Source organism: Lipotes vexillifer, unplaced genomic scaffold (genome assembly GCF_000442215.2).
Source record: "Lipotes vexillifer unplaced genomic scaffold, Lipotes_vexillifer_v1.1 scaffold797, whole genome shotgun sequence".
In the NCBI taxonomy this organism is placed as follows: domain Eukaryota; kingdom Metazoa; phylum Chordata; class Mammalia; order Artiodactyla; family Lipotidae; genus Lipotes; species Lipotes vexillifer.
In genome coordinates, this window is record NW_006793733.1 from 8,076 (window position 1) to 33,606 (window position 25,531).

The window sequence follows — 25,531 nt, forward strand, 5'->3', positions numbered from 1 at the left end:
CAAAAATATTCAGAACACCTGCCATGTGCCAGGTAATGGGGATATAGGATTCTATAGGTCTGAAATGGTTTCTGACCTGCCTCTCAACCCCCAAAAAATAAAGGCAAATAAGAAATGTAAGAGGAGCTTATGTTCAATCACTTAATTCAAGTCATTCAGCTTAATAACTTGGGTACATATTTGTTTCAGTGTTGGCCTTAGAAAGCATTGCTTTTTATGTCTTACCTGAAGGATCTTATCACCAGGCTGCAGCAGGTTGGATGCTGGTCCATCAGGCTGAACCCTAGTAACAAAGATACCCTATAAGTCAGAAGTAACAGAGGTTAGGATTCTATTTTCAAGAACTAGATCTACTTAAAAATTTTTTCATTCACATAGAAAACAGTGAAAACAGATTAAAAACAGTTTACACATGTGAGGTTAAAATATTATTATAGTATATTAAGCAAGGCACCACCCTCTAAATCAAGTTTAAGAAAAGCAACATTTTTACTTGCACAAAACGCTCATATTGTTTTGTTTTGTTTTTTTTTTGCGGTACGCGGGCCTCTCACTGTTGTGGCCTCTCCTGTTGCAGAGCACAGGCTCCGGACGCACAGGCTCAGCGGCCATGGCATGGAGGCCCAGCCACTCCGCGACATGTGGGATCTTCCCAGACCGGGGCATGAACCTGTGTTTTTTTTTTTGCGGTACGCGGGCCTCTCACTGTTGTGGCCTCTCCTGTTGCAGAGCACAGGCTCCGGACGCACAGGCTCAGCGGCCATGGCTCACAGGCCCAGCCACTCCGCGACATGTGGGATCTTCCCAGACCGGGGCATGAACCTGTGTACCCTGCATCTGCAGGCGGACTCTCAACCACTGCGCCACCAGGGAAGCCCTCATATTGTTTTTAAAGTGCACTTATGATTTATAAATTAATTTCATGGCATAGTCTTAATTTCTTTCTCAAATAATTTGATGTATGGTTCTAAACCATCTTTTGTGTAACTTTTGTATAACTTCTGAAGTTGTCTTAAGTTATTCCTCATTGAAAATGTCTCCTATCTGATAGGTTGCAAATTCAATGTACACTTTAAAAACCTTACTAGAATCACATATAAGACTGGTTTATTTTAATGAGTATTACTTTATATGTTACTGAGAATTTTAAAGTAAAATGAACAAATTAAACATAAGAAAATTCCAATGTATAAAGTTTGCAGCTATATAGTTACAAAATTCCTAAATTGATTTAGTTTATAAAGATGCCAAATTAATTTTACTGATCATGTACACAAAGCAAACACTTGTTGAATGTCTACCATATGCTAGGCCTTGATTGCTGGTGTTATAGAGATATACAGAATATAATTTTTGTCTTCGATGAGCTCACTATATAGTAGAAGAAAAGTCAAGAAAACCGACTATAAAACAGTGTGAGAAGTGTTATGATAGAGGTAATCAATATAATAGATTATTTAAAATGTTGCATCCAGCTTAACCTTAATGTGTTGGAGCTTCTAAGAAGAGGAGATATCTGGCACGGAATCATAAAGGACAAGTAAAAGGTATCCACACAGATAAGGAAAGATGTTCTACATGGAAGGGATAGCACATACAAAAGTGAGAGTGCCTGTTACATTCAGGAAGCTGCAAGTAGTTCTATTATGACTGCAGTGGTTGTGGAAGGGTTCGAGAGGATGTGGTTGGGAACGTGGGAGAAAATCATATCAATCCCCAAAAGTAGGTAGGGACCAGATCAAGATGGGTCTTTAATGGACATCTTTATCAGTTTGGGGAGCTACTGAAGTACTTTAAACATGATGGTGACAAGATTTTGATTAATATACTAAGAATGAACTGATGAGTGGATAAACAAAACGTGTATATCTATTCAGTGGAATATTATTTGGCATAGAAAAGAATGAAGTACTGAAAACACTGATGAACCTTGAAAACATTATGCTAAATGAAAGAAGCTAGTCACAAAAAACCACATATTGTATGATTCCATTTATATGAAATGTCAAGAAGAGGCAAACGCATAAAAATGGAAAGCAGATTAGTGTTTGCTAGGGGCTGGGAAGCAAGGGGAGTGACTGTTAATGTGTACAGATTTCTTTTTAAGGTAATAAAAGGGTTCTGGAATTAGTGGTGACGGTTGCACAACTCTGTGAATATACTAAAAACCACCTAACTGTACACTTTAAAAGGGTGAATTTTATGGTATGTGAATTATATATCAATACAGCTCTTATTGTTTTTAATTCTTGAGTATTAATAGAAGATAATATTTTAATGGCTTTGCCTGTTATTTAGAAAATTATCTCATTTACTGATCTGTAAACTTAATAACTCGCACTTAAACCCATAACTTTGTGTGTGTATGTCTTTGTAAATGGTTTAACAAACAGACCCTAACTAAAATATTTCTATGTGTTTTAATTTAGCATTTTAGATCTTTATGAAACATTAAGGATTTTGAATGATTTTTATCTTTCTGATTTTAACCTGTTATCTTTCCCATTCAAAGATGAAACTACAGTAAGTGTTAAAATATTAGAAAACTGCATAACTTTAACCAGTAATTCGACTTCTAGAACTTATGTTAGGGAAATAACTGGATAAGTATGCAACATGTATTTACTAATATGTTCATCACGGTATTATTTGTAATAATAAAAATTACAAATCACATGTAAATGTCTAATAACAGGGGATTGATTAAATAAATAAATTATGGTAAATCTATACAATAGAATGATATGTGGTCATTAAAAATGACGTCCTAGATGACAGCTATAGAAGGACACTAGTGCTTAGGGAAACAAACAAGTTATAAAACATTATGTGCGGCATAATACTATTTTTGCTGAAACGTTTAAATGTATATTTGTGTGGGAAAATATCTGGAAGAATATACTCCTAAACATTAGCAGTGGTTGTACTGGGTAATGAGACATCATATATATGTATATTTTTTTCTTTCTTTTTTCTTTTCTGTGTTTTCTAATTTTTCTACAATGATTAGGCACTAATAGCATTAAGAAAATAGTAATAAAAACTTAAACAATCTTTTAGGTTAATGGTGTCACAATTTGGTGTGATGTTCAAACAGCTGGTTACTTTGGTCAGTTCAGTTGTACAAATGGTCAGCTCAGAAGGAAAAAGAAAACTGGTTGTTTGAAAGGGACAGTTAAATAAGGCACAATGACTAATCCACCAGACCACTGAATGGCACTGGTTGTGAGAACACATATAATCCTCACAGTCATTTTCATACTGGGCACATAACTCTCCTACTCCATCAATCCAGGAGACTGTATGAGTACTCAGTTCCCCTGGTGGTCCCCCTTTTATGCTGTTGTGGTCTCTGTACAACAGGCAGAATGACACTGCATCTCTGGATGCTGAAGGCGAGGTTGTTTTGACTATTATTTTATCCCAGCAGTCAAAGTCTGTGCTACCTAGTTAATTTTGATTGCCGTTCTTCAGCTTATTGTATGGGCACAGTTTTAATAATTTTTGTATGAATCCAGACCATAGGAACTGAATTGTGGCCATCATATTGCAATGCTGAGAGGAACTGGCAACACTCCACAGCCTGACTGCTGAAAGAATACCAAAGTCATGTCTCTAGCAGGTTTAATTTCAATCATCACAAAGATCTGTGGGGTTCAACCACTGCTCTGGAGACATGCTTTGAAGCTTTCTCTTATGGTGGCCTGAGTCTTCCTAAACATTTATTGCTGTTTTCTAAAGCGTTAATATTTCTTTTCAATCAATAAGTTTTACCAACTAAGAAATTGCTACTGCCCATTGGCATAGTTTCTCTTTCTCTCTATCTCTTTCTCTCTCTCTATATATATATCCTATCAGCCAGCATATTGCCACATTAGTCAAAACAGATAGCAATGAGTGTTATGTTTGATAATGGTCTGTAGCATTCATTATTTTTGGAGGTGGAATGCTTCCCCAAAAACTGCCTGAAAAGGCCAGTGCCCTGATTTTTCACTGTATTTATGTATTACATATAAACACTGTCATATGAAAGAGACCAAATAACTCTGAACCCATTTTTGTGGTCTCTGTTATGATGAATATTGATGAGAAATATGAAAACTTTGACACTGTTTTCAAAAAGTTCATTGTAGCAGTGTGTGTGGCACTCAGTATAGGGTCTATAAACGTTATTATAATTACTGAAAGTCTGAAGGTTGAGCTACAATCCAGGGTCTTTCTTTCCAGCAAAGCCTGCAATAAGAGATTTCTGAGTCTCCCAACTGTACCAGATTTACTGTCAGAAAATTCTTCATTACTCTTAGTCTTAGAGTAGATTGAAAGGCCGACATTTGTTATCTTTACCTTGAATTCCCAACAGATAAGAGGATTTGCATCTTTGATTTAGGGAAGGGGAAGGGAAGAGGGTTGGAAAGTCCTCTATCATCTGTGGTTTCTTAGTGGTGGCTGTCAGTGATAATGGCTCCAATTATTGTTGGACTTGTGTCCCAACAAGAAGGCTTTCTGATGGTTCTTAATAACTTTTACAGGCTACTTCCTCTGGTAGCTCCAAGCCAACATCAGCTCTGTAACAATGGCTGCTAGAGTCTAGTTACTGGCTTATGGCATTTCTAAGTGTGTTTCTCTAATGTTTTGCACCTCATCACCAGCTCTTATGTTCCTTAGTGGCTTGACAGCACAGTGGTTTTCCCTTAGCACCACCTCTAGAGGGCATCTCACAAAAGAGCTAAGTATTGCAATCCTTTCCAAAGAACGCAAGTCTTTTCTCCTATCAGACACCAGTATCTGGGTGTGCTTGAGACAGACATAGACACAATGGACTCATGTATCACAGAGGGACCCCCATAGGTTTGAATCAAAGCTAATCTGGAGAGCACTGGCCGGATGCTACAAATAGGCTTGAACTTTTGTCATTTCATGTTTATTCCCCAGTTTTTAAACCAGTCTTCATATAAGTCATAAATGAAGTTTTTCCAAAAGTACCCATAATGGATTTTAAAAAGTTTTACTTTTCACAAGTAATTTTGAAAATGGATGAGTATAGAAGGTTTTTCACAGTGTTAAAATCTGACTTTGTCTTATTGGTTACCTAGTCTCTGCACCTCTGGACATAAACCTTGAAGGACTCAATGTTCCTTGAAAGTTAGTCTACAAGGCCAACATTTCACATTCTAACTTTAGAGGAGAAAGGAACTTTATATGGCTTTTTAATGATGAAGGTGAATGACTGTGACAGTCTCAGCTATTGTAAATGTAGACACCAAAATAGAACTTGTCTTAAGGGAATTACAACTTCAATTTGTGAAATATGCTTTTCTTTAAAATTCTGAAAAAACTTGGCTCTAGCTGATGCTAAGAAATTGGTTTCTAGGAAGGCCATATCTCAGATAAAAATTGCATACAATTACAATTACAATTCAGAACACATTGGTTATATATTATAGAATATGGTATCATATGCTTTCATATAATTATAAAAGTTCAAAGAGCATTTCTGGAGAAAAAACTGACCCATAAAGATAGCAAACACAACCATAGATTCAATAGCTTGCAAGGGGAAACTTTTTTTTGGCCAAATATTGGCAAATAATTTCTTTTCATGAATTGAGCAAGGTTAATATTAAGGTATGATGCAGCTCACAGAAGCAGCATTACACATACACAATAGACTGTGTTTACTTAATCCCTGTGATTATTAGAAGACACATCAAGAATAAAGGTGTTTCAATAGCTTTACTCTCTATGAGTCAAAGTGTGAAAACAAAATATTTTAAGGTTAATTGCTGAGAGACAAATCTTGAGCTTTGAACAATTTGCTACCTTAACAACTCAGGAATTTATCTGTAGCAAGTGAAGAGATTTATTCCATGACCATTAGAAACTAAAGGAGAGGGGAGAGGGAGGAAAGGAGAGAGGGAAGGAAAGGAGAGAAAGAGAAAAAAAGGAGGGCATTGGCAGCTGCATATGATGATTCAGTGTATGACTGAACTTCAGCTGACAAAACAATGAAATGTAAAATCCATAAAAAATGAACAGAAAGAAGAATGGCTTTAGAAACCTAAAAAATTTGAGCCTCAAAAGACAGAGATACAAATTATACAACTGACCAAAGTCCTCTAAAAATTTCACAAAAATCTTATGCACAGATGTTTAAAGGAATCCAAAACTCTCTTTCATTAATTTTTAAATAAAGAAATATTAAAATAAAAATCACTTAGTTGCATTTGTAAAAAATAGAACTACCATATGACCCAGCAATCCCACTACTGGGCATATACCCTGAGAAAACCATAATTCAAACAGAGACGTACCACAGTGTTCATTGCGGCACTATTTACGACAGCCAGGACACGGAAGCAATCTAAATGTCCATCGACAGATGAATGGATAAAGAAGATGTGGCACATATACACAATGGAATATTACCCAGCCATAAAAAGAAATGAAATTGAGTTATTTGTAGTGAGGTGGATGGACCTAGAGTTTGTCATACAGAGTAAGTCAGAAAGAGAAAAACAAATACCATATGCTAACACATATATATGGAATCTTAAAAAAAAATGGTACTGATGAACCTAGTGGCAGGGCAGGAATAAAGACATAGACATAGAGAATGGACTTGAGGACACAGCTAGTGGGGGAGGGGGAAGCTGGGGTGAAGTGAGAGTAGCATTGACTTACATACACTACCTAATGTAAAATAGTTAGCTAGTGGGAAGCAGCAGCATAGCACAGGGAGATCAGCTCGGTACTTTGCAATGACCTAGAGGGGTGGGATAGGGAGGATGGGAAGGAGACACAAGAGGGAGGGGATATGGGGATATACGTATGCATATGACTGATTCACTTTGTTGTACAACAGAAACTAACACAGTATTGTGAAGCAATTATACTCCAATAAGGATCTATTAAAAAAAAAATGCATTGGAGCAACAGGAGACTATTTAAACCCATAGAAATTGGCTATGTGATTACAAATATCTTAGTAACAATGTAATGGTGTGATCCTAACAGAAAAAATACACTTGCACCATTCTTTTATGTCATTGTAAAGCTTTGTTTAGTAGCCAAAAAGAAAAATGTATATAAACATATAGTTTTCAAGATACTGCCCTTATGACGATAAAAACAACCAAGAAGTAAGCAGTTTATTTCCTTTTATCTGAGATTCCTGTTAGAAATGACAAACTGACTACTAAAAAATCGACTTTTTTTTTTTTTTATAGTTTGGTGCTGATCACCAGGCACTACTCTCTTTTGGGGAATTTGAATATAGTATATACATAAGTTTTAAATGCACTGGGAAACCAAAAATTTCGAGGGATTTGCTTTATTGCAATATTCATCCTATTGCAGTGGTCTGGAAACAAATCCCAATATCTCTGAGGTATTCCTGTTAGGAATTATAATTGTAATTTTCCTTTTATTGATTGCTTCAGTATTGCAATTATTCCTTAACAGTTAAAAATCTCTGGGAGTCTGTGTATTGTTGACTGAACGTACATTTTCTTCCTGCCTATTTCTTGGTAAAATTCTTAAGCTTAAAAAAAGAATTTTCTTTCATTTGATTTTCATATTTTCATTTAAAAGTAAATGATCACACTCTTCCACATAATGTCTTTCCAGATTTCTTGCCTCTTTGGGAAAAATAGGTGAAATATTTTTCATTTCTTTTACTTTATGAATTCTTTAAAGCCTGTATTTAATATAAGACCTCAACTGGTGGTGAATATATGGATTGCTGAGCTTCATACAGTTTACTGATTTGACCAGAGTTCCTACTGGCTTTTAGTCTCAGCTTTTTTTTTCTTCTTTTAAATTAATTTTTGGCTGCGTTGGGTCTTTGTTGCTGTGCGCAAGCTTTTCTCTAGTTGCGGTGTGCAGGCTTCTAATTACGGTGGCTTCTCTTGTTGTGGAGCATGGGCTCTAGGTACGCGGGCTCAGTAGTTATGGCTCGCGGGCTCTAGAGCACAGGCTCAGTAGTTGTGTTGCACGGGCTTAGTTGCTCCATGGCATGTGGAATCTTCCCAGACCAGGGATTGAACCCGTGTTCCCTGCACTGGCGGGCAGATTCTTAACCACTGCGCCACCAGGGAAGTCCTCTTCTCAGCTTTATACATAGCATAAAATAGTAGACGCCATTAAAAAAAGAGTGGGTAACTGTAGGTGGCTGTGGCATCTCCTTCCTAGGTACTACTAAAATAGTATCAGTAATCAGCTTTCTGATTATCATCCCTGCAGTCTTCCTCAAAGCCCCTTCAGTTGTCAAATTTTTTGACACTATCTACAACACTTCAAAATAATGGATTGAAAAGTGAAGAATTCAGTCAAAGCTTTTTTGTCACTTATGCTAAAATAAGGTTTTTAAAGTGAAAAATTATTGTACTGTAAACTACATTCAGTCAAACTATGATTCTTTTAGATAAAATATGGTTTTATGTAGAGTAGACCATACTAGAAGTATTGCTTAGAGCTGGTGGTGAAATCAGGAGGTCAAAAAGGCCAATGACCAATGTCCAGAGGACACTCTAGTTGTGGATTCCTGACACATTGACTGACAAAGTGGCTCTTAGGCCACGGCTGCGCATTGGCAGTGTGGGGTAGAGTGAAAAGGGAGGTTTTTTCCCCTCACTTTTTAGTCTCTGTATTTCTATATTATTTGAATTTTTATAGTGAGAGTGTTTTCATTTCTTACCTGCATAATTATTTTAAGAGATATAAGTTAAAGAAAAAAGATGTTGCAGTTGTACACATCTGAGACTAAGAACATATTATGATTTTAAAGGATGATTATGTCGATTATGTTGAGAATGCCTTAGTTCACAATCATTAGGATGTACCTAAGTAAAAGTGGTTCTCGATTCTCTGTCTCTTTCACCACTCTCACATTATGGCTCAGAGATGGACACCTTCAGAGAACTGAAGCTGCCCCAGCTGGTGTGTGCAAGTCATACAAAACCCAACATATCGTAGGGTCTTCTTGCAGTATAGGAATAAGCAAATCTTGTACCTTAGTCTACATATCCTACTAAATTAGTCACAGAGTCAAGGTGGAAACATTTTTTTTGAAGTAGAGGATAGGATGAATGTATGATTTTTCTCTCTTAATAAACACACAGACCTTGGTATACCTCAACAAGCAAAGAAAAACACAAATTTAAGATATGATTTTTCTTTAATCACTTTACTGTTTACTCCAACATTTCCTATTTTCTATTAATAAATGTTCTTGGAGGTTAAATGATAGTGCCTTGTTATGGGAATGTGGTTTGTGTATGGTAATGGGGTTTGATCCAGTAGGTTTCAAAAATGGGAAATAATTTCTACTGCATTATACTTAAAAAATAGAATTGGTTACTAAGATCATGTATAGCTATATTAATTATATTGTAAGGATGATTGCAATTAAATAAATGCATATTTGTAATTTTGTACCTTATACAGTAGTCATAAACTGTTACTACTTGTTTACTGCTTAATGTAACTCTGAATTTATTAACAATATATATTTTAAAAATATATACACTCACATATATATATACATGTTTTAAAATAACACAGTCTAAATTCTGATCTAGTAGTCCAACTTTCCAGCATAGTTCTAACACCTTCAGGTTAACTTGGTGTCTGGAAATCTATTCTCATCTGTTTATGGTTTTCCTTCAACTCATTCAAAGGATCTTAGGGAGGATTTAAGGATTTAAGTTGGAACTTACAGAAGTTGAGAATCAACTCTTTGAGTTCTCATGATTTCCTTCACACACCCAAAAGAGAAAAATGACACAATAAAAGTATTTTGCAGTTACTTGGGTTTCCTTCTCAGTTGTCTTTGGTTTCTCCAATCTTACCTATTGTTACCTAAATTTTTTTCCCATCTAAGTGTGTTGCCTCCAAACTTCCCGCTTCTTCTGATCAATATCATTTTCTAAACCACTTTCTTTCGCTGCCAAAGAACATAGATTATTCTACCTATAGGAATCCTATTAATAGGAGATTGCAAAGACTGCATTTCTATCAATATTTCTGAATAGATTCAGGTTTTTTTTTTCAACATATAAGAAAGAACAGAAGAGGCAAAAATGCATTTTTTATTAAAAAAATTCTTGCTTTTAAAGTCCTCAAACAACCAAGTGGCATTATGAACCTCAAACTGCAGTGTGACTAAGATGCAGCTGAAGTAATTGTGTTGTAAAATAATTTGTTTGTTATTTATTTTTAAAAATTCAGTTTTATATGTAAATTATATACATTTATATTATAACTATTCCTTGCTCCTGAATGTTACTTTCACATAACTAATAGATTCTCCAAATTACTTTGCATTACATAATCGCTTGAAGTAGAATTAAAGATGGGACAGATATATAAATTATATTATAAAATTAATTTATAAATATATAAAATAAATCACGTTTGTCTAGGAGTTGTACAAAATGAAGGAAATATTATATGTAATTTAATGTTTATGTAGTAAATATAAATCATATGCTGTGTGGAGTTCTAGACAAATGTGTTTGCTATTCCTGATTTTTATATCCATGGAGATTACATGACAAGGTATAGACATAGGGTATGCACCTTTTTCATAAGTCAAGAGCATATCTTTTGCAACTTTTTATTTATGAATCACCCAGTGTCATGAGGCTGAACAAACCCAGAAAATTATTCTTCTGCATTTTCGAATTTGCTACTGCCAAGCATGCCTCTGGGTATTGTTATCCCCAGGTAAAGATATCAAATAAATGCTTTGGATCTGCACATCTAACCTTTCTTCTCTTCGTAATATTAATCATATAAAAACTTTTATTTGATGCAATACTCGTCTCCACACAAATTTTCTTCTAGGGGTGGAAGGTGGGATGTAAATAGGAGGGAGGCTGTTTGGCATCTGGAATCAATTTTTTAGAATTTATGTAGAATTAAATATAGTAATTTATTCTGAAATTCCAGAACATTTATTTAGAGTTTATTGGTGATTATAGTATTTTACATTTGCCATGCCTATAATATTCTTCCTTGGTTTGGGGTTTTACCTGTACCATGGGCAAATTAAGGCATTAAAAAAAAAAAAAAAAAGGATTGTTTCTTCTATCATTTATGTGTGTACATGCCAATTGCCCAAATCAGTGGAAATATGGGTAGGCTCTCTGGCATCTGCTCAGCATGAGTGTTTATGATAAAACTGCGGAGAATAAGTGATTCTTTGGTCCCAATGTCCTAGTATGTATATTTCCTGATATCAAGTGATTTGAGTATATTCATAATACAGCTTCCATTTTGATCCTGTGACTAGGTGATTGTTCATGACATTGTTCAGTGCTGTACCTTTACAGTATATAGAGAAAGAGGCTATGAGTTCTTGTTAATATCTTTAAACTCCAGAAGCTTAGTCCTTCCTTCTAAAATGAGGTAAGGAGGGATATCAGTCCCTGAATGATGAACTGTGTGAATACATCATTAAAAATTCATTTATTTTCAGAGTCTCGGGCTGCCTTATGAAGTCACACTGCCTTAGTCAGTCATCCACTAATCTAGTCTCTTCTTCCTAACAACATCTCGTGGAAACTGTATTGGTATATTACTTAAATTTTGTAATCATGAATTATTATTTTATGAACATTTAAATATAGTTATATAAATGCTTAGCAATCTAAGGTATACAGTATGCTTCTAATTATCTAAGTTCAATAGAGAATACATGCTGACTTCCAAGGACTTGAAGCAAATATCTAGACTATAACTAATTGCAGTGTTCTGTAACACTTTCAGTATTAGATTATTATGTTAGTCTCAACTCTACAGGGTATAAATTTGTCATGTGGCCCTTCGGCTAAGTGGTATTTGCAGATAGAGGTATGCATCATAGTGCTTGTTAAGAGAAAAGGATTTGGAATCAGATCAATTTGGGTTCAAATCTTATCTGCCACAGGTCAGCTAAATGACCTTGGGCAAGTTAATTAACCACTTCGGGCCTCAACAAAATGGGGAATAATAATACTCAACTAACACAAGTTGCTAAGATCAGATAAGTTCATGTATCTAAAGAGCCTAATACAGTGACTAGCACATTACAGATACTCAGTAAAAGTCTATACTTTTATTATTATCATCAGATTTGTTGAATCAAAATCTTTTATCTCTCTGGAGCATCATGTCATCTTGACAGCAATGTTTTTCTATAATAATAAACCAGATAATGGCTCCATCCAGTTCACAGGGGGGGCAAAGGCAAGCATTATATGAAGGCTTTTTCATCTGATTTTATACAGTTTTCTCTTTCCAAGTATGTAAAAGCAGTTTTCACCTGGTAGTGAACCCAAAATAATGAACTCCATGATGAGTGAGTTGGGTTGTTCAACTACTAAACACTGTTCTGACAATGATATGAACTGCAGGACTAATTGTACTCCATCCGTTTAACTTAAGGAGACCATAATCAGACTACCTTGGCGTCTTCGAGAAGAGTTAAATTTGCAAGACCAGATGATGTTCTAAGCTCTCAAAGTCTGGTACAAAACAGTCTTTATATCTTAATCCTCAATTCTCCCTAAAGCCTCAGTTACCTTTTGGGCTGTACCAAGAGTTTTTCTGCAATAGTCTCACACTGCCGCAGAACCTAAATTGGAACTTCTGCCAGACTGAACAACACAACTCACTTTTGTCCCAGTTTCATACTCTCAGCCTTTAGGGATGATTGCTTCATGCTTTTCCTATCTGGTTGTAAACCAGGTAATCAGTTTGGATGCTATTTCACTTTAGTCCTTGGCATTTGGCTGAAACAGTGGCTCCTAGCAATCATAATGAAGAGAATGGAACAAATTTGTTGGCTATTTTAGTACAGAAAGTCTTCAATGACTCTAAGACATTCAGATATCTTGGCTACTTAGAAGTTTGAGTGTCATTACAAAACACTTAAACATTAATGAACAGTAGGTAAAATAATATAGTATGCTCGAAAGACTGCTTCTAACCCATGACTTGTTTATTGGGAGGGGGTATGTATCATATTAAAGTTTAAGCTTTTGCATGACTAGAACTCCTTATAAAGAAAGCATCAATCTCTGACCCAGGTTGAATTAAAACATCTGTTTATTTTGGTTCTCCTCACCCCTCCTCACAGATGTAAATTAGCCAATTTATGATAAAATTGTCCTTCAACATTGGAGAGAAGAGTATTTTTAAAGTTCATTTTCATTTTCTTACTGTTTGATATTTTTAGGTTGATATAGGCACTGGATTCCACTCTAAATTTTATGCAACCTCTACAAGAATGGGGCACCAGGGATAAAAAAATGCAACTGAATTTCCTCGAGATTAATCCCTTTCCTTGTGAGTGGATTAAATTCTTATAGAAATTGTCAGAGCCAATGTCTTTAGATCACCTCAACACTTTTAACTAAGTATCTACCATATGTTTGGTGCGGTCAATAAATTAAGAGCAGTCTGAGTCTTCTGTAGATTTGGAACTTTTAATTATTCCGATCAAGTTTGCTGTAATAGAGATTCACTTTTCAGATTTTAAGTGTTTTAGAAAGTTATCAGGCAAAGAAAAGTGCTTTTGAGGGGAATCTTTCAATGGATAGATTATATAATTCAAGCTCTATATCTGTTGCATTTAACCAAAAGAGAAATTATAAGATCATAGAAATAGTTCAGTCTCACTAGAGTCATCAAAATGTTACAATGAAAAATTAAATGAATAGTTATAAAGTGTTCATATTTCATCACAGTGGAAGAATCACAGGCAATGATTTGAAAGCCTCACACCTGCTATCCCATTCAGTTGAAAATAAAAGCAGAAAAGTAACAGCATTCAGACATCTTGACTATTTAGCAACTTGTGCATCTTTAATTGAAAAATATCTATTACCCTGTGCCTTCCAAAAATATAGTGAAAAGATATATCTGCTGGTGAGATAGGAGAGGAAAACATGTCTTTTGAATTTCAACTATCTTATGAATGATAAGGTTGTTACCTTTTCATTGAAAGAACTTATGGAAGAGATGTAAAACCAGAGACAAAAAGAGGGGTCAAGATGAATGAGACAATGATTTGAGGCTTTTAAAAATACCAACATATGTTTCTGATAATTTTGACTTTTCATGCTTTTTGTCTTAAGATATATTAATAATTTATTAAAATTCAGTAAACACTTGGTCCTACTAAGCCATGAATATTTAAATTCTACTAAATCAATGATTATCCTCAACATCATTTCAAAAAGGAAATGTAGTAGTTACTTATACACAGACATTTCTAACTGGAATTTCCCTAATTATATAGGGTTGCTTCATATACATTCCTTATATATGAATACCTGCTCCAATCTGTCAACCAAAGAAACTCTTATCTATGGCCACTGGGGATTTCTTTCTACTCCTTTCCATCCAAATAGTCCAACCTCTTTCTTTCTTCTTCTTCAGAAAGGAAAGGAAAAGGGCATAACTAATGGTAGGAAACAAAAAGACTGGGAAGAAGTAGAGGAAAATAAGGGATTAAAGGCTATGGAAATCTCCAAAGTAGGGGCATCCAAATTTTTTCAGAAATAGGTCTTTAATCAGAAACTGATGTGTGGGTGATTTTTACAATAGTGGTAAATTGAAAGGATCTGCACCACCTTGTGACTCAAAGGTTGAGAGCCTGAGGAGGTTTTATTCATATCTAATTTCTGTCTTTCTTCATCATCCCAAAGTCTTATGATGTCACTTAATGCAATTAAATTTGATGAGGTCAAAAGCAGACAGTTTCAATGATCATCAAATTATAATTACTAATTGTTTAAAAGCTGAGAGTATTAAACCCTGATGGCAGAAGGCAGGTTACATAGCTCAGGGTACATTTTTTTGCTTAAAAAAGTCAAGTGGTCCACAATGGGATCAGACAGGCCAGATGTGAACATATGCAGCATGGTGGATATTCAGCAACGTTTGAGGTTAGAGTTGGGGGTGGTGGTGAACATTTACCCATGATTTGACAGACAGGGGTGAGCATAAGAGGATGACCTGATTCCTCTGCCATGGCTAACACTGATTTTCTCACAGAATATTTGTTTCCCATGGTCTTTCAGTTCTACAATTCTATTAGTGAAATACTTTACAAACATGATGGATTAAAGAGATGGCAATCAGCTAGCCCTGGCGTTGAATCATTATTTATTCATTCTGTTACTATGAGAAAACTTTTACCCAAATCAGTGATCCACAAATAAAATTTTGGAAAAAACTTGTTAGAAATTGCCTATATAGCTTCCTTTATAAATATATACAACTGTGAACAAAACAAAAAGCAAAAAACAAGCCACTTCCTTTTCAGAGAGAATGCTTAAATTTATTTTTTCTCATTCATAGGATTTGTCAAGCACTGTAGTGAATTCTTTTTTCCCTTTTCTAATTGGCTTCATAGTTAGCCAGCTTATTAAAGCACAGTAAAACCAAAAATTGAAAAAAGTTTTTTTGCTGCAGTAGAATATAGTGTTTTTCTAATTAAAATTGCCAATAAGAAATTCAGTTCTTACCTTGTCAGAAGGTTTAAATGGATTTCCTTGTCCACTAATTCCACCACTGATACTAAATCCAAGGCCAGGATTCTTTTCTATTCTCACACAAAACTATGCAAAAAAGATATAAAAAGATAATCAAATACATATAAAAGCTAAATATCTTCAAATAACTGTATCTCAATAGAAAATAATCACATTTCACTTAAGTTCTCAGGGTTAGCCTATGTTAACTTGGTATATAAAAGACAGTATAAACTCTGACAAAGTAGTGTTTCTATAAGCATCAGTTATAAATGGAACTAACAAAATTACCTGAACAAGCAGACGTGAGTAAATATTTATTCGTTACCTGTGCAGGACTAAATTTTGATTAGCAGTTTTTAAAACTTAGAAAAAAAAGATTGTACATTATTTTAATTATCTACTTTAAATGTACATATAGTCTGACTAATTAGAAAGGACTGTATGAATAAGTGAAAGAAAATTTGCAAATGTAGAGTGAGGGAAAAGATGGCTATTTGATTAATTATTTGATTAATTATTTACACATCTTTATTGGAGTATAATTGCTTTACAATGTTGTGTTAGTTTCTGCTGTATAACAAAGTGAATCAGCTATATGTATACATATATCCCCATATCCCCTCCCTCTTCCATCTCCCTCCCTCCCACTCTCCCTAGCCCACCCCTCTAGGGGGTCACAAAGCACTGAGCTGATCTCCCTGAGCTATGCAGCTGCTTCCCATTAGCTAGCTTCCCATTAGCTAACTATTTTACATATGGTAGTGTATATATGTCAATGCTACTCTCTCACTTCGCTCCAGCTTACCCTTCCTGCTCCCTGTGTCCTCAAGTCCATTGTCTATGTCTGCATCTTTATTCCTGTCCTTCCCCTAGGTTCGTCAGAACCAATTTTTTTTTTAGATTACATATGTATGTGTTAGCATACGGTATTTGTTTTTCTCTTCCTGACTTACTTCACTCTGTATGACAGACTCTAGGTCCATCCACCTCACTACAAATAACTCAATTTCATTTCTTTTTATGGCTAAGTAATATTCTGTTGAATATATGTGCCACATCTTTATCCATTCATCTGTTGATGGACACTTAGGTTTCTTCCATGTCCTGGCTATTGTATATAGTGCTACAATGAACATTGTGGTACATATGGTTTTCTCTGGGTATATGCCCAGTAGTGGGATTGCTGGGTCATATGGTAGTTCTATTGTTAGTTTTGTAAGGAACCTCCATACTGTTGTCCATAGTGGCTGTATTGATTTACATTCCCACCAATAGTGCAAGAAGGTTCCCTTTTCTCCACACCCTCTCCAGCATTTATTGTTTGTAGATTTTTTGATGATGGCCATTCTGACTGGTGTGAGATGATATCTCATTGTAGTTTTGATTTGCATTTCTCTAATGATTAATGATGTTGAGCATTCTTTCATGTGTTTGTTGGCAATCTCTATATCTTCTTTGGAGAAATGTTGATTTAGGTCTTCTGTTCATTTTTGGATTGGGTTTTTTGTTTTTTTGAAATTGAGCTGCATGAGCTGCTTGTAAATTTTGGAGATTAATCCTTTGTCAGTTGCTTCATTTGCAAATATTTTCTCCCATTCTGAGGGTTGTCTTTTCGTCTTGTTTATGGTTTCCTTTGCTGTACAAAAGCTTTTAAGTTTCATTAGGTCCCATTGTTTATTTTTGTTTTTATTTCCATTTCTCTAGGAGGTGGGTCAAAAAGGATCTTGCTGTGATTTATGTCATAGAGTGTTCTGCCTATGTTTTCCTCTAAGAGTTTGATAGTGTCTGGCCTTACATTTAGGTCTTTCATCCATTTTGAGTTTATTTTTGTGTATAGTATTAGGAAGTGTTCTAGTATTAGGAAGTGTTCTAATTTCATTCTTTTACATGTAGCTGCCCAGTTTTCCCAGCACCACTTATTGAAGAGGCTGTCTTTTCTCCACTGTATATTCTTGCCTCCTTTATCAAAGACAAGGTGACCATATGTGTGTGGGTTTATCTCTGGGCTTTCTACCCTGTTCCATTGATCTATATTTCTGTTTTTGTGCCAGTGCCATAGTGTCTTGATTACTGTAGCTTTGCAGTATAGTCTGAAGCCTGGGAGTCTGATTCCTCCAGCTTCATTTTTCTTTCCCAAGATTGCTTTGGCTCTTCGGGGTCTTTTTTGTTTCCACACAAATTGTAAGTTTTTGCTCTAGTTCTGTGAAAAATGACATTGGGAGTTTGATAGGGATTGCATTGAACCTGTAGATTGCTTTGGGTAGTAGAGTCATTTTCACAATATTGATTCTTCCAATCCAAGAACATGGTATATCTCTCCATCTGTTTGTATCGTCTTTAATTTCTTTCATCAATGTCTTATAGTTTTCTGCATACAGGTCTTTTGCCTCCTTAGGTAGGTTTATTCCTAGGTATTTTATTCTTTTTGTTGCAGTGGTAAATGGGAGTGTTTCCTTAGTTTCTCTTTCAGATTTTTTGTCATTAGTGTATAAGAATGCAAGAGATTTTTTTTTTTTTATAAATTTATTTATTTATCTTTAAATTTTTGGCTGTTATGGGTCTTTGTTGCTGTGTGTGGGCTTTCTCTAGTTGTGGTGAGCAGGGCTACTCTTTGTTGCGGTGTGTGGGCTTCTCGTGGTTGTGGCTGCTCTTGTTGTGCAGCATGGGCTCTAGGCACACAGGCTTCAATAGCTGTGGCACATGGGCTCAGTAGTTGTGGCTTGCGGGCCCTAGAGCTGAAGCTCAGTAGTTGTGGCGCATGGGCTTATTTGCTCCATGGCATGTGGGAATTCCTGGGCCATGGCTCGAACCTGTGTCCCGTGCATTGGTAGGCAGATTCTTAACCACTGTGCCACCAGAGAAGCCCAAATGTAAGAGATTTCTGTGCAGTAATTTTGTATCCCGCTGCTTTACCAAATTCATTGATTAACTCTGTAGCTTTCTGGTAGCATCTTTAGGATTCTCTATGTATAGTATCACATCATCTGCAAACAGTGACAGCTTTACTTCTTCTTTTCCGATTTGGATTCCTTTTATTTCCTTTTCTTCTCTGATTGCTGTGGCTAAAACTTCCAAAACTATGTTGAATAAGAGTGGTGACAGTGGGCAACCTTGTCTTGTTCCTGATCTTAGTGGAAATGGTTTCAGTTTTTCACCATTGAGAACGATGTTGGCTGTGGGTTTGTCATATATGGCCTTTATTATGTTCAGGTAATTTCCCTCTATGCCTACTTTCTGGAGAGTTTTTATCATAAATAGGTGTTGAATTTTGTCAAAAGCTTTCTCTGCATCTGTTGAGATTATTCTATGGTTTTTATCCTTCAGTTTGTTAATATGGTGTATCACATTGATTGATTTGCATATATTGAAGAATCCTTGCATTCCTGGGATAAACCCCATTGATCATAGTGTATGATCCTTTTAATGTGCTGTTGGATTCCGTTTGCTAGTATTTTGTTGAGGGATTTTTGCATCTATGTTCATCAGTGATATTGGCCTGTAGTTTTCTTTCTTTGTGACATCCTTGTCTGGTTTTGGTATCAAGGTGATGGTGGCCTCGTAGAATGAGTTTGGGAGTGTTCCTCCCTCTGCTATATTTTGGAAGAGTTTGAGAAGGATAGGTGTTAGCTCTTCTCTAAATGTTTGATAGAATTCGCCTGTGAAGCCATCTGGTCCTGGGCTTTTGTTTGTTGGAAGATTTTTAATCACAGTAGTTTTCTTTTTTTATGACATATTTGTTTGGTTTTGGCATCAGGGTGATGGTGGCCTTGTAGAACGAGTTTGGAGGTGTTCCTCCCTCTGCTAATATTTTGGAAGAGTTTGAGAAGGATAGGTGTTAGCTCTTCTCTAAATGATAGATTTCGCCTGTGAAGCCATCTGGTCCTGGGGTTTTGTTTGTTGGATGATTTTTAATCACAGTCTCAATTTCAGTGCTTGTGATTGGTCGGTTTATATTTTCTATTTCTTCCTGGTTCAGTCTTGGAAGGTTGTTTTTTTCTAAGAATTTGTACATTTCTTCCAGGTTGTCCATTTTATTGGCATAGAGTTGCTTGTAGTAATCTCTTATGATCCTTTGTATTTCTGCAGTGCCAGTTGTTACTCCTCCATTTTTATTTCTAATTCTGTTGATTTGAGTTTTCTCACTTTTTTTCTTGATGAGTCTGGCTAATGGTTCATCAATTTTCTTTATCTTCTCAAAGAACCAGCTATTAGTTTTATTGATCTTTGTTATCATTTCCTTCTTTTCTTTTTCATTTATTTCTGACCTGATCTTTATGATTTCTTTCCTTCTGCTAACTTTGGGGTTTTTTTTGTTCTTCTTTCTCTAATTGCTTTAGGTGTAAGTTAGGTTGTTTATTTGAGATGTTTCTTGTTTCTTGAGGTAGGAATGTATTGCTATATACTTCCCTCTTAGAACTGCTTCTGCTGCATCCCATAGGTTTTGGGTAGTCGTGTTTTCATTGTCATTTTTTTTTAAGGTATTTTTTTATTTCCTCTTTGATTTCTTGGTTATTTAGTAGCATATTAGTGTTTGTACTTTTTACAGTTTTTTTTTCCCCTATAATTAGTATCTAGTCTCCATAGCATTGTGGTCAGAAAAGATACTTTATACGATTTCAATTTTAGTAAATTTACCAAGGCTTGATTTGTGACCCAATATATCATCTATCCTGGAGAATGCTCCATGAGCACTTGAGATGAAAGTGTATTCTGTTGTTTTTGGATGGAATGTCCTATAAATATCAATTAAGTCCATCTTGTCAATTAAGTCCATCTTGTCATTTAAAGCTTGTGTTTCCTTATTTATTTTCATTTTGGATGATCTGTCCGTTGGTGAAAGTGGGGTGTTAAAGTCCCCTACTATGATTGTGTTACTGTCGATTTCCCCTTTTATGGCTGTTAGCATTTGACTTATGTATTGAGATGCTTCTATGTTGGGTGCATGTTTACAATTGTTATATCTTCTTCCTGGATTGATCCCTTGATCATTATGTAGTATAGTTCTTTGTCTCTTGTAATAGTCTTTATTTTAAAGTCTATTTTTTCTGATATGAGAATTGTTACTCCAGCTTTCTTTTGATTTCTATTTTCATGGAATATTTTTTCCATCCCCTCATTTTCAGTCTGTATGTGTCCCTAGGTCTGAAGTGGGTCTCTTGTACACAGCATATATATGGGTCTTGTTTTTGTATCCATTCAACCAGTCTATGTCTTTTGGTTGGAGCATTTAATCCATTTACATTTAAGGTAATTATCAATATGTATGTTCCAATTACCATTTTCTTAATTGTTTTGGGTTCGTTATTGTAGGTCTTTTCCTTCTCTTGTGTTTCCTGCCTAGAGAAGGTCCTTTAACATTTGTTGTAAAGCTGGTTTGGTGGTGCTGAATTCTCTTAACTTATGCTTGTCTGTAAAGCTTTTCTCTCTTGAATCTGAATGAGATCCTTGCTGGGTAGAGTAATCTTGGTTGTAGGTTTTTCCCTTTCATCACTTTGAATATGTCCTGCCACTCCCTTCTGGTTTCCAGAGTTTTTGCTGAAAGATCAGCTGTTAACCTTACAGGGATTCCCTTGTATGTTATTTGTTGCTTTTCCCTTGCTGCTTTTAATATTTTTCTTTGTATTTAATTTTTGATAGTTTGATTAATGTGTCTTGGCATGTTTCTCCTTGGATTTATCCTGTGTGGGACTCTGCGCTTCCTGGACTTGATTAACTATTTCCTTTCCCATGTTAGGGAAGTTTTCAACTATAATCTCCTCAAATATTTTCTCAGAAACTTTCTTTTCCTCTTCTTCTGGGACCTCTATAATTCGAATGTTGGTGCATTTATGGTAGTTATTTCCACTATTTTTTCTTCCAGGTCACTTATCCTTTCTTCTGCTTCAGTTATTCTGCTATTGATTCCTTCTAGAGAGTTTTTAATTTCATTTATTTTGTTGTTCATCATTGTTTGTTTGCTCTTTAGTTCTTCTAGGTCCTTCTTAATCATTTCTTGTATTTTCTCCATTCTATTTCCAAGACTTTGGATCATCTTTACTATCATTACTCTGATTTTTTTTCAGGTAGACTGTCTACTTCCTCTTCATTTGTTTGGTCTGGTGGGGTTTTACCTTGTTCCTTCAACTGCTGCATGTTTCTCTGTCTTCTCATTTTGTTTAACTTACTGTGTTTGGGACCTCCTTTTTGCAGGCTGCAGGTTCGTAATTCCCATTGTTTTTGGTGTCTGCCCCCAGTGGGTGAGGTTTGGTTCAGTGACTTGTGTAGGATTCCTGGTGGAGGGGACTGGTGCCTGTGTTCAGGTGGGTGGGGCTGGATCATGTCTTTCTGGTGGGTAGGGCTGCATCTGGTGGTATGTTTTGGGGTGTCTGTGAACTTAGTATCATTTTAGGCAGACTTTTCTGCTAATGGGTGGGGTTGTGTTCCTGTCTTGCCAGTTGTTTGGCATGGGGCACCCAGCACTGGAGCTTGCTGGCCATTGGTTGGAGCTGGGTCTTAATGTTGAGACAGAGATCTCTGGGAGTGCTCTTGCCGATTGATATTACATGGGGCTGGGAGGTCTCTGGTGGTCCAGTGTCCTGAACTTGGCTCTCTCATCTTAGAGGCTCAGGCCTGACATCCGGCCAGAGCACCAAGACCCTGTCAGCCACATGGCTAGGTACGTGGGGATTTTCTTGCCTTTTGGGAAGTCTGAGGTCTTCTGCCAGTGTTCAGTAGGTGTTCTGTAGTTGTTCCACATGTAGATATATTTTTGATGTGTTTGTGGGAAGGAGGGTGATCTCTACCTCTTACTCCTCTGACATCTTGAAGGTCCCCTGATGGCTATTTAATTTAAATCAGTTGTTACTGCTTTCTAGGAGAGTAGAATATTTCATCTTCTCGGTAGATAATTCTATTGTTTAGACATAGCAGGGGTTTTATTGGGTTGGCCAAAAAGTTCATTTTGTTTTTCCGTAAGATCTTAACAGAAAAACCCAAATGAACTTTTTGGCCAGCCCAATAGTTTGAGAAAGGGGAGAAGTTTTATCCACAGTTAGAGTGAAGGTGAAACAAAAGAAGAAAGAAATACTCAATAAAAAGAGTTTTGGGTTTTGGCAGCAGCTCCTGAAGAGGCAGTTACAAGTGTTAGAGGAAAGAGGAAAACACTGTAAGAAAGAGAGAGGTCAAAAATATGGAGAAATTGTAACAAGGAAGAGTCAATAAATATTTAGGACTGTGAAGGCTAATATTCCAATATTCTGTGCTCTATTACCTCCCCAAACCCCAAATCATCAATGAAATCTGTTAAACATCAGAGCCTTATGCTTTGCAGTACTGTTGGGAAATGATAGCATTAGGAGTAGGTCCACCTTGGGGTAAGGTTGGAGTAAAGATAACAGCTTTTATAAGAATTTTTACAGGGACTTCCCTGGTGGTCCAGTGGTTGGGACTCTGTGCCTCCACTGCAGGGGGCACAGCTTTGATCCCTGGTTGGGGAACTAGGATCTTGGATGCCACATGGAGTGGCAAAAAAAAAAACAAAAAACAACAAAAAAAGAATTGATTCAAGGAACATAGATCAAGACCTCAGCAGAAGGGAAATCAGTGTTAGGAATGACCTAGAGAAACTATAATAAACCTAGGAATTCTTGATGATCCTGAGCTGGGGATGTGAATGTGTGGGCTGTGGGGAAAATGCTAGTTTTCCATGTAAAGTGGGACGGGGTGACCCCAGATAACTGAAGGACTTGGCACCCCAGAGGTAGCATACACTTTGGTTACACAAAGGGAAAAAAACAACTTTTATAACTTTTAAGTAAAGAATGAGTATTGGAACTAGGGTGAACCAAGTATTACCAGAGATTAGCAGGCCAAAGATTATCAATAAAGAGTTAAGAAAAAAATCTAAAGAAATACATTAGCATATATTTTGTATTTATATAAATATATATTGGAAATGTTCTTAAAGATGATTGGAAACATTTGCTTTTTTAAGTAGCTCAACGTTTTCCCCAGCAACATTGCTTAGCCTATTAATTTGCTTATGGGAAAATGCAAATGCCCCAAATGTTCTCTACATCTTTATTTTTAAGGTACCTTCAATACTTACCTCTTAGATAGTTCAAGGCAAACTTGAGTCCTATTCCTGACTTAATTAGCATATATTGCGAGTCGATGGGAGCTGGATCAATTAGGTTTGGCCATTTAATAGGACTGTCCTTAATTCAGTCATATTCTTTAATAGTAAACATAATGTTTATTACATAGTTCACTTGCAACACAAGGACCAAAAACTATCCACTAATGTGATTTTTATGATAGAGTCATTAATGAACAGTTTCTAAATGATGAGTAACTGCAATTACCATAAATACTCTCCTATATTTTTATTTTAAAGAATGGTTTAATTACAACTTTTCCTTTAATTGATCTAGATTTGTTAAAACTAGTTATCATAGGGTGGTAGAAACTACAGTTTCTAACAGTTTTGTATTTATATGGCTCACAGTCTGTGGATCTGAACATATAATAGCTTGATTAGCTAGAAGGAATACTTTAGCTTTATTCATCACACCAGTTCACCTTGTAGTCCTTTTTTTGTTATTAGTGGTTAATTAGAAAATGAGAAGAAAGGAACTAATACTATTTAAACATTTTATTTTTGCTTTTCCCATATATCTGTGCATTTCCAATTAAATTATTTAAAATTTGGGCTATATCTTTCTAATGTGAAAATTTTATATTGTATAACATAATATGTGGAAGGTGTACACTTTGGGCTTTCTCCAGACCACTATAAAAACTGAAAGGAAACATATGCAACAGATTTTATTTACAAAGTAAATTGCTGAGGGTACTTTCTAGTCATTCTCTTTCAAGGTAGTGACTATATCTATTTTATATTATTGTCAATCTGGAAGGAACTAAAAAATCTTAGGAAAACAAATTTCATATGTGCCAAGTATCTGAAGAACTGCTTCAATATATTTTTCAATAATAGAAATAATAAAGATGACACTGTGGTTTTATAAATATGACAAACAACCACAAATTCTGATCTGAAGCTAGGGTCCCCTTGGGCACGCTATGGTATGGCTAATAGGTTGTGTTGGGACTGCTATGTTCCATAAAGCATGTCAGACCGAGTATTCATCTCACACGGAAGGAGTTCCACCTGTCTGCTAAGGCCCAAAGGGGCCATAAAATGTAAGAGGAGGGAATGCCTCACAGCCAAGAAATAGTCTGAAACTAAAAGGGTTTAGCAAAGAGGAAATGCAGTGTTCTAGAAAAATGTCAGATCTAGGAGGCTAATAAATAGCTTATTCAATGAAAATCAGCTTTTCTATTTTTATTAAGTTATTGATATCAATGAGTGAAATTGCTGGCTGAAGATAACAGCAACATTTTGGCAGGAAATGGTGCATTTTCTTCTTTCAGAATCTGCTTTCATCATTTGACTACTTGATATTTCTGGTTTGTGTTAATCTTGCTGTAATTAAAACACTGGGTCATAACTTGGAGAGGCCCATGACAAAATGGATTGTAATGAAGCAGTGAGGCTCTGTGAAGTCGTAATGTATAATCTCTGGAAGGCAGTGATCTCATTTGGTCTTGCAATGCTCTAAAACCTAGTAGCAAGAACAAAGGAAATACGTGTGTGTGGGTGTGTTGGTGGGCACATGTGTGTGAGGTGTAATTCAGGATTAGAGAATTGCATTGCAGAAAGATACCTGGTGATGCTGTAATTAACGTGCTTCCTATGCTTTGTTCTAGTGACCATTCTCTTTCCTAGCAGTATGTATTATGAAGCTTTTAGTGGATACCTGCTGTTTTTGCTGCTCAAGATCCATTCATTCTTTGTCTGGCAGTTATAACCTCAAATTCTCTTTGAAAACCACCCAGTCACAAAAATCTTCATATGTCATATGATCTCATTTATATGAAATGTCCAGAATAGACAAATGTATAGAGATACAATGTAGATGAATGATTGTCTAGGGCTGGGGGCAGAATAGAGGGCAGGGAGTATG

The 25,531-nt window shown here is 35.8% G+C and overlaps 1 protein-coding gene across 1 annotated transcript in view; it reads right to left on the reverse strand.

Moving 5' to 3' along the window:
- Window positions 1-225: 225 nt before the first annotated feature.
- Window positions 226-25,531, reverse strand: part of LRRC7 (leucine rich repeat containing 7) — a gene marked incomplete at its 3' end in the record, with an annotated part of 372,290 nt that continues 346,984 nt past the window's right edge. The window contains exons 24-25 of the mRNA XM_007466671.1: window positions 15,516-15,608; window positions 226-300 (exon numbers count right to left, since the gene is read on the reverse strand). Coding sequence (XP_007466733.1) covers window positions 226-300; window positions 15,516-15,608 — 168 coding nt within the window. The remainder of the gene's footprint in view (window positions 301-15,515; window positions 15,609-25,531) is intronic.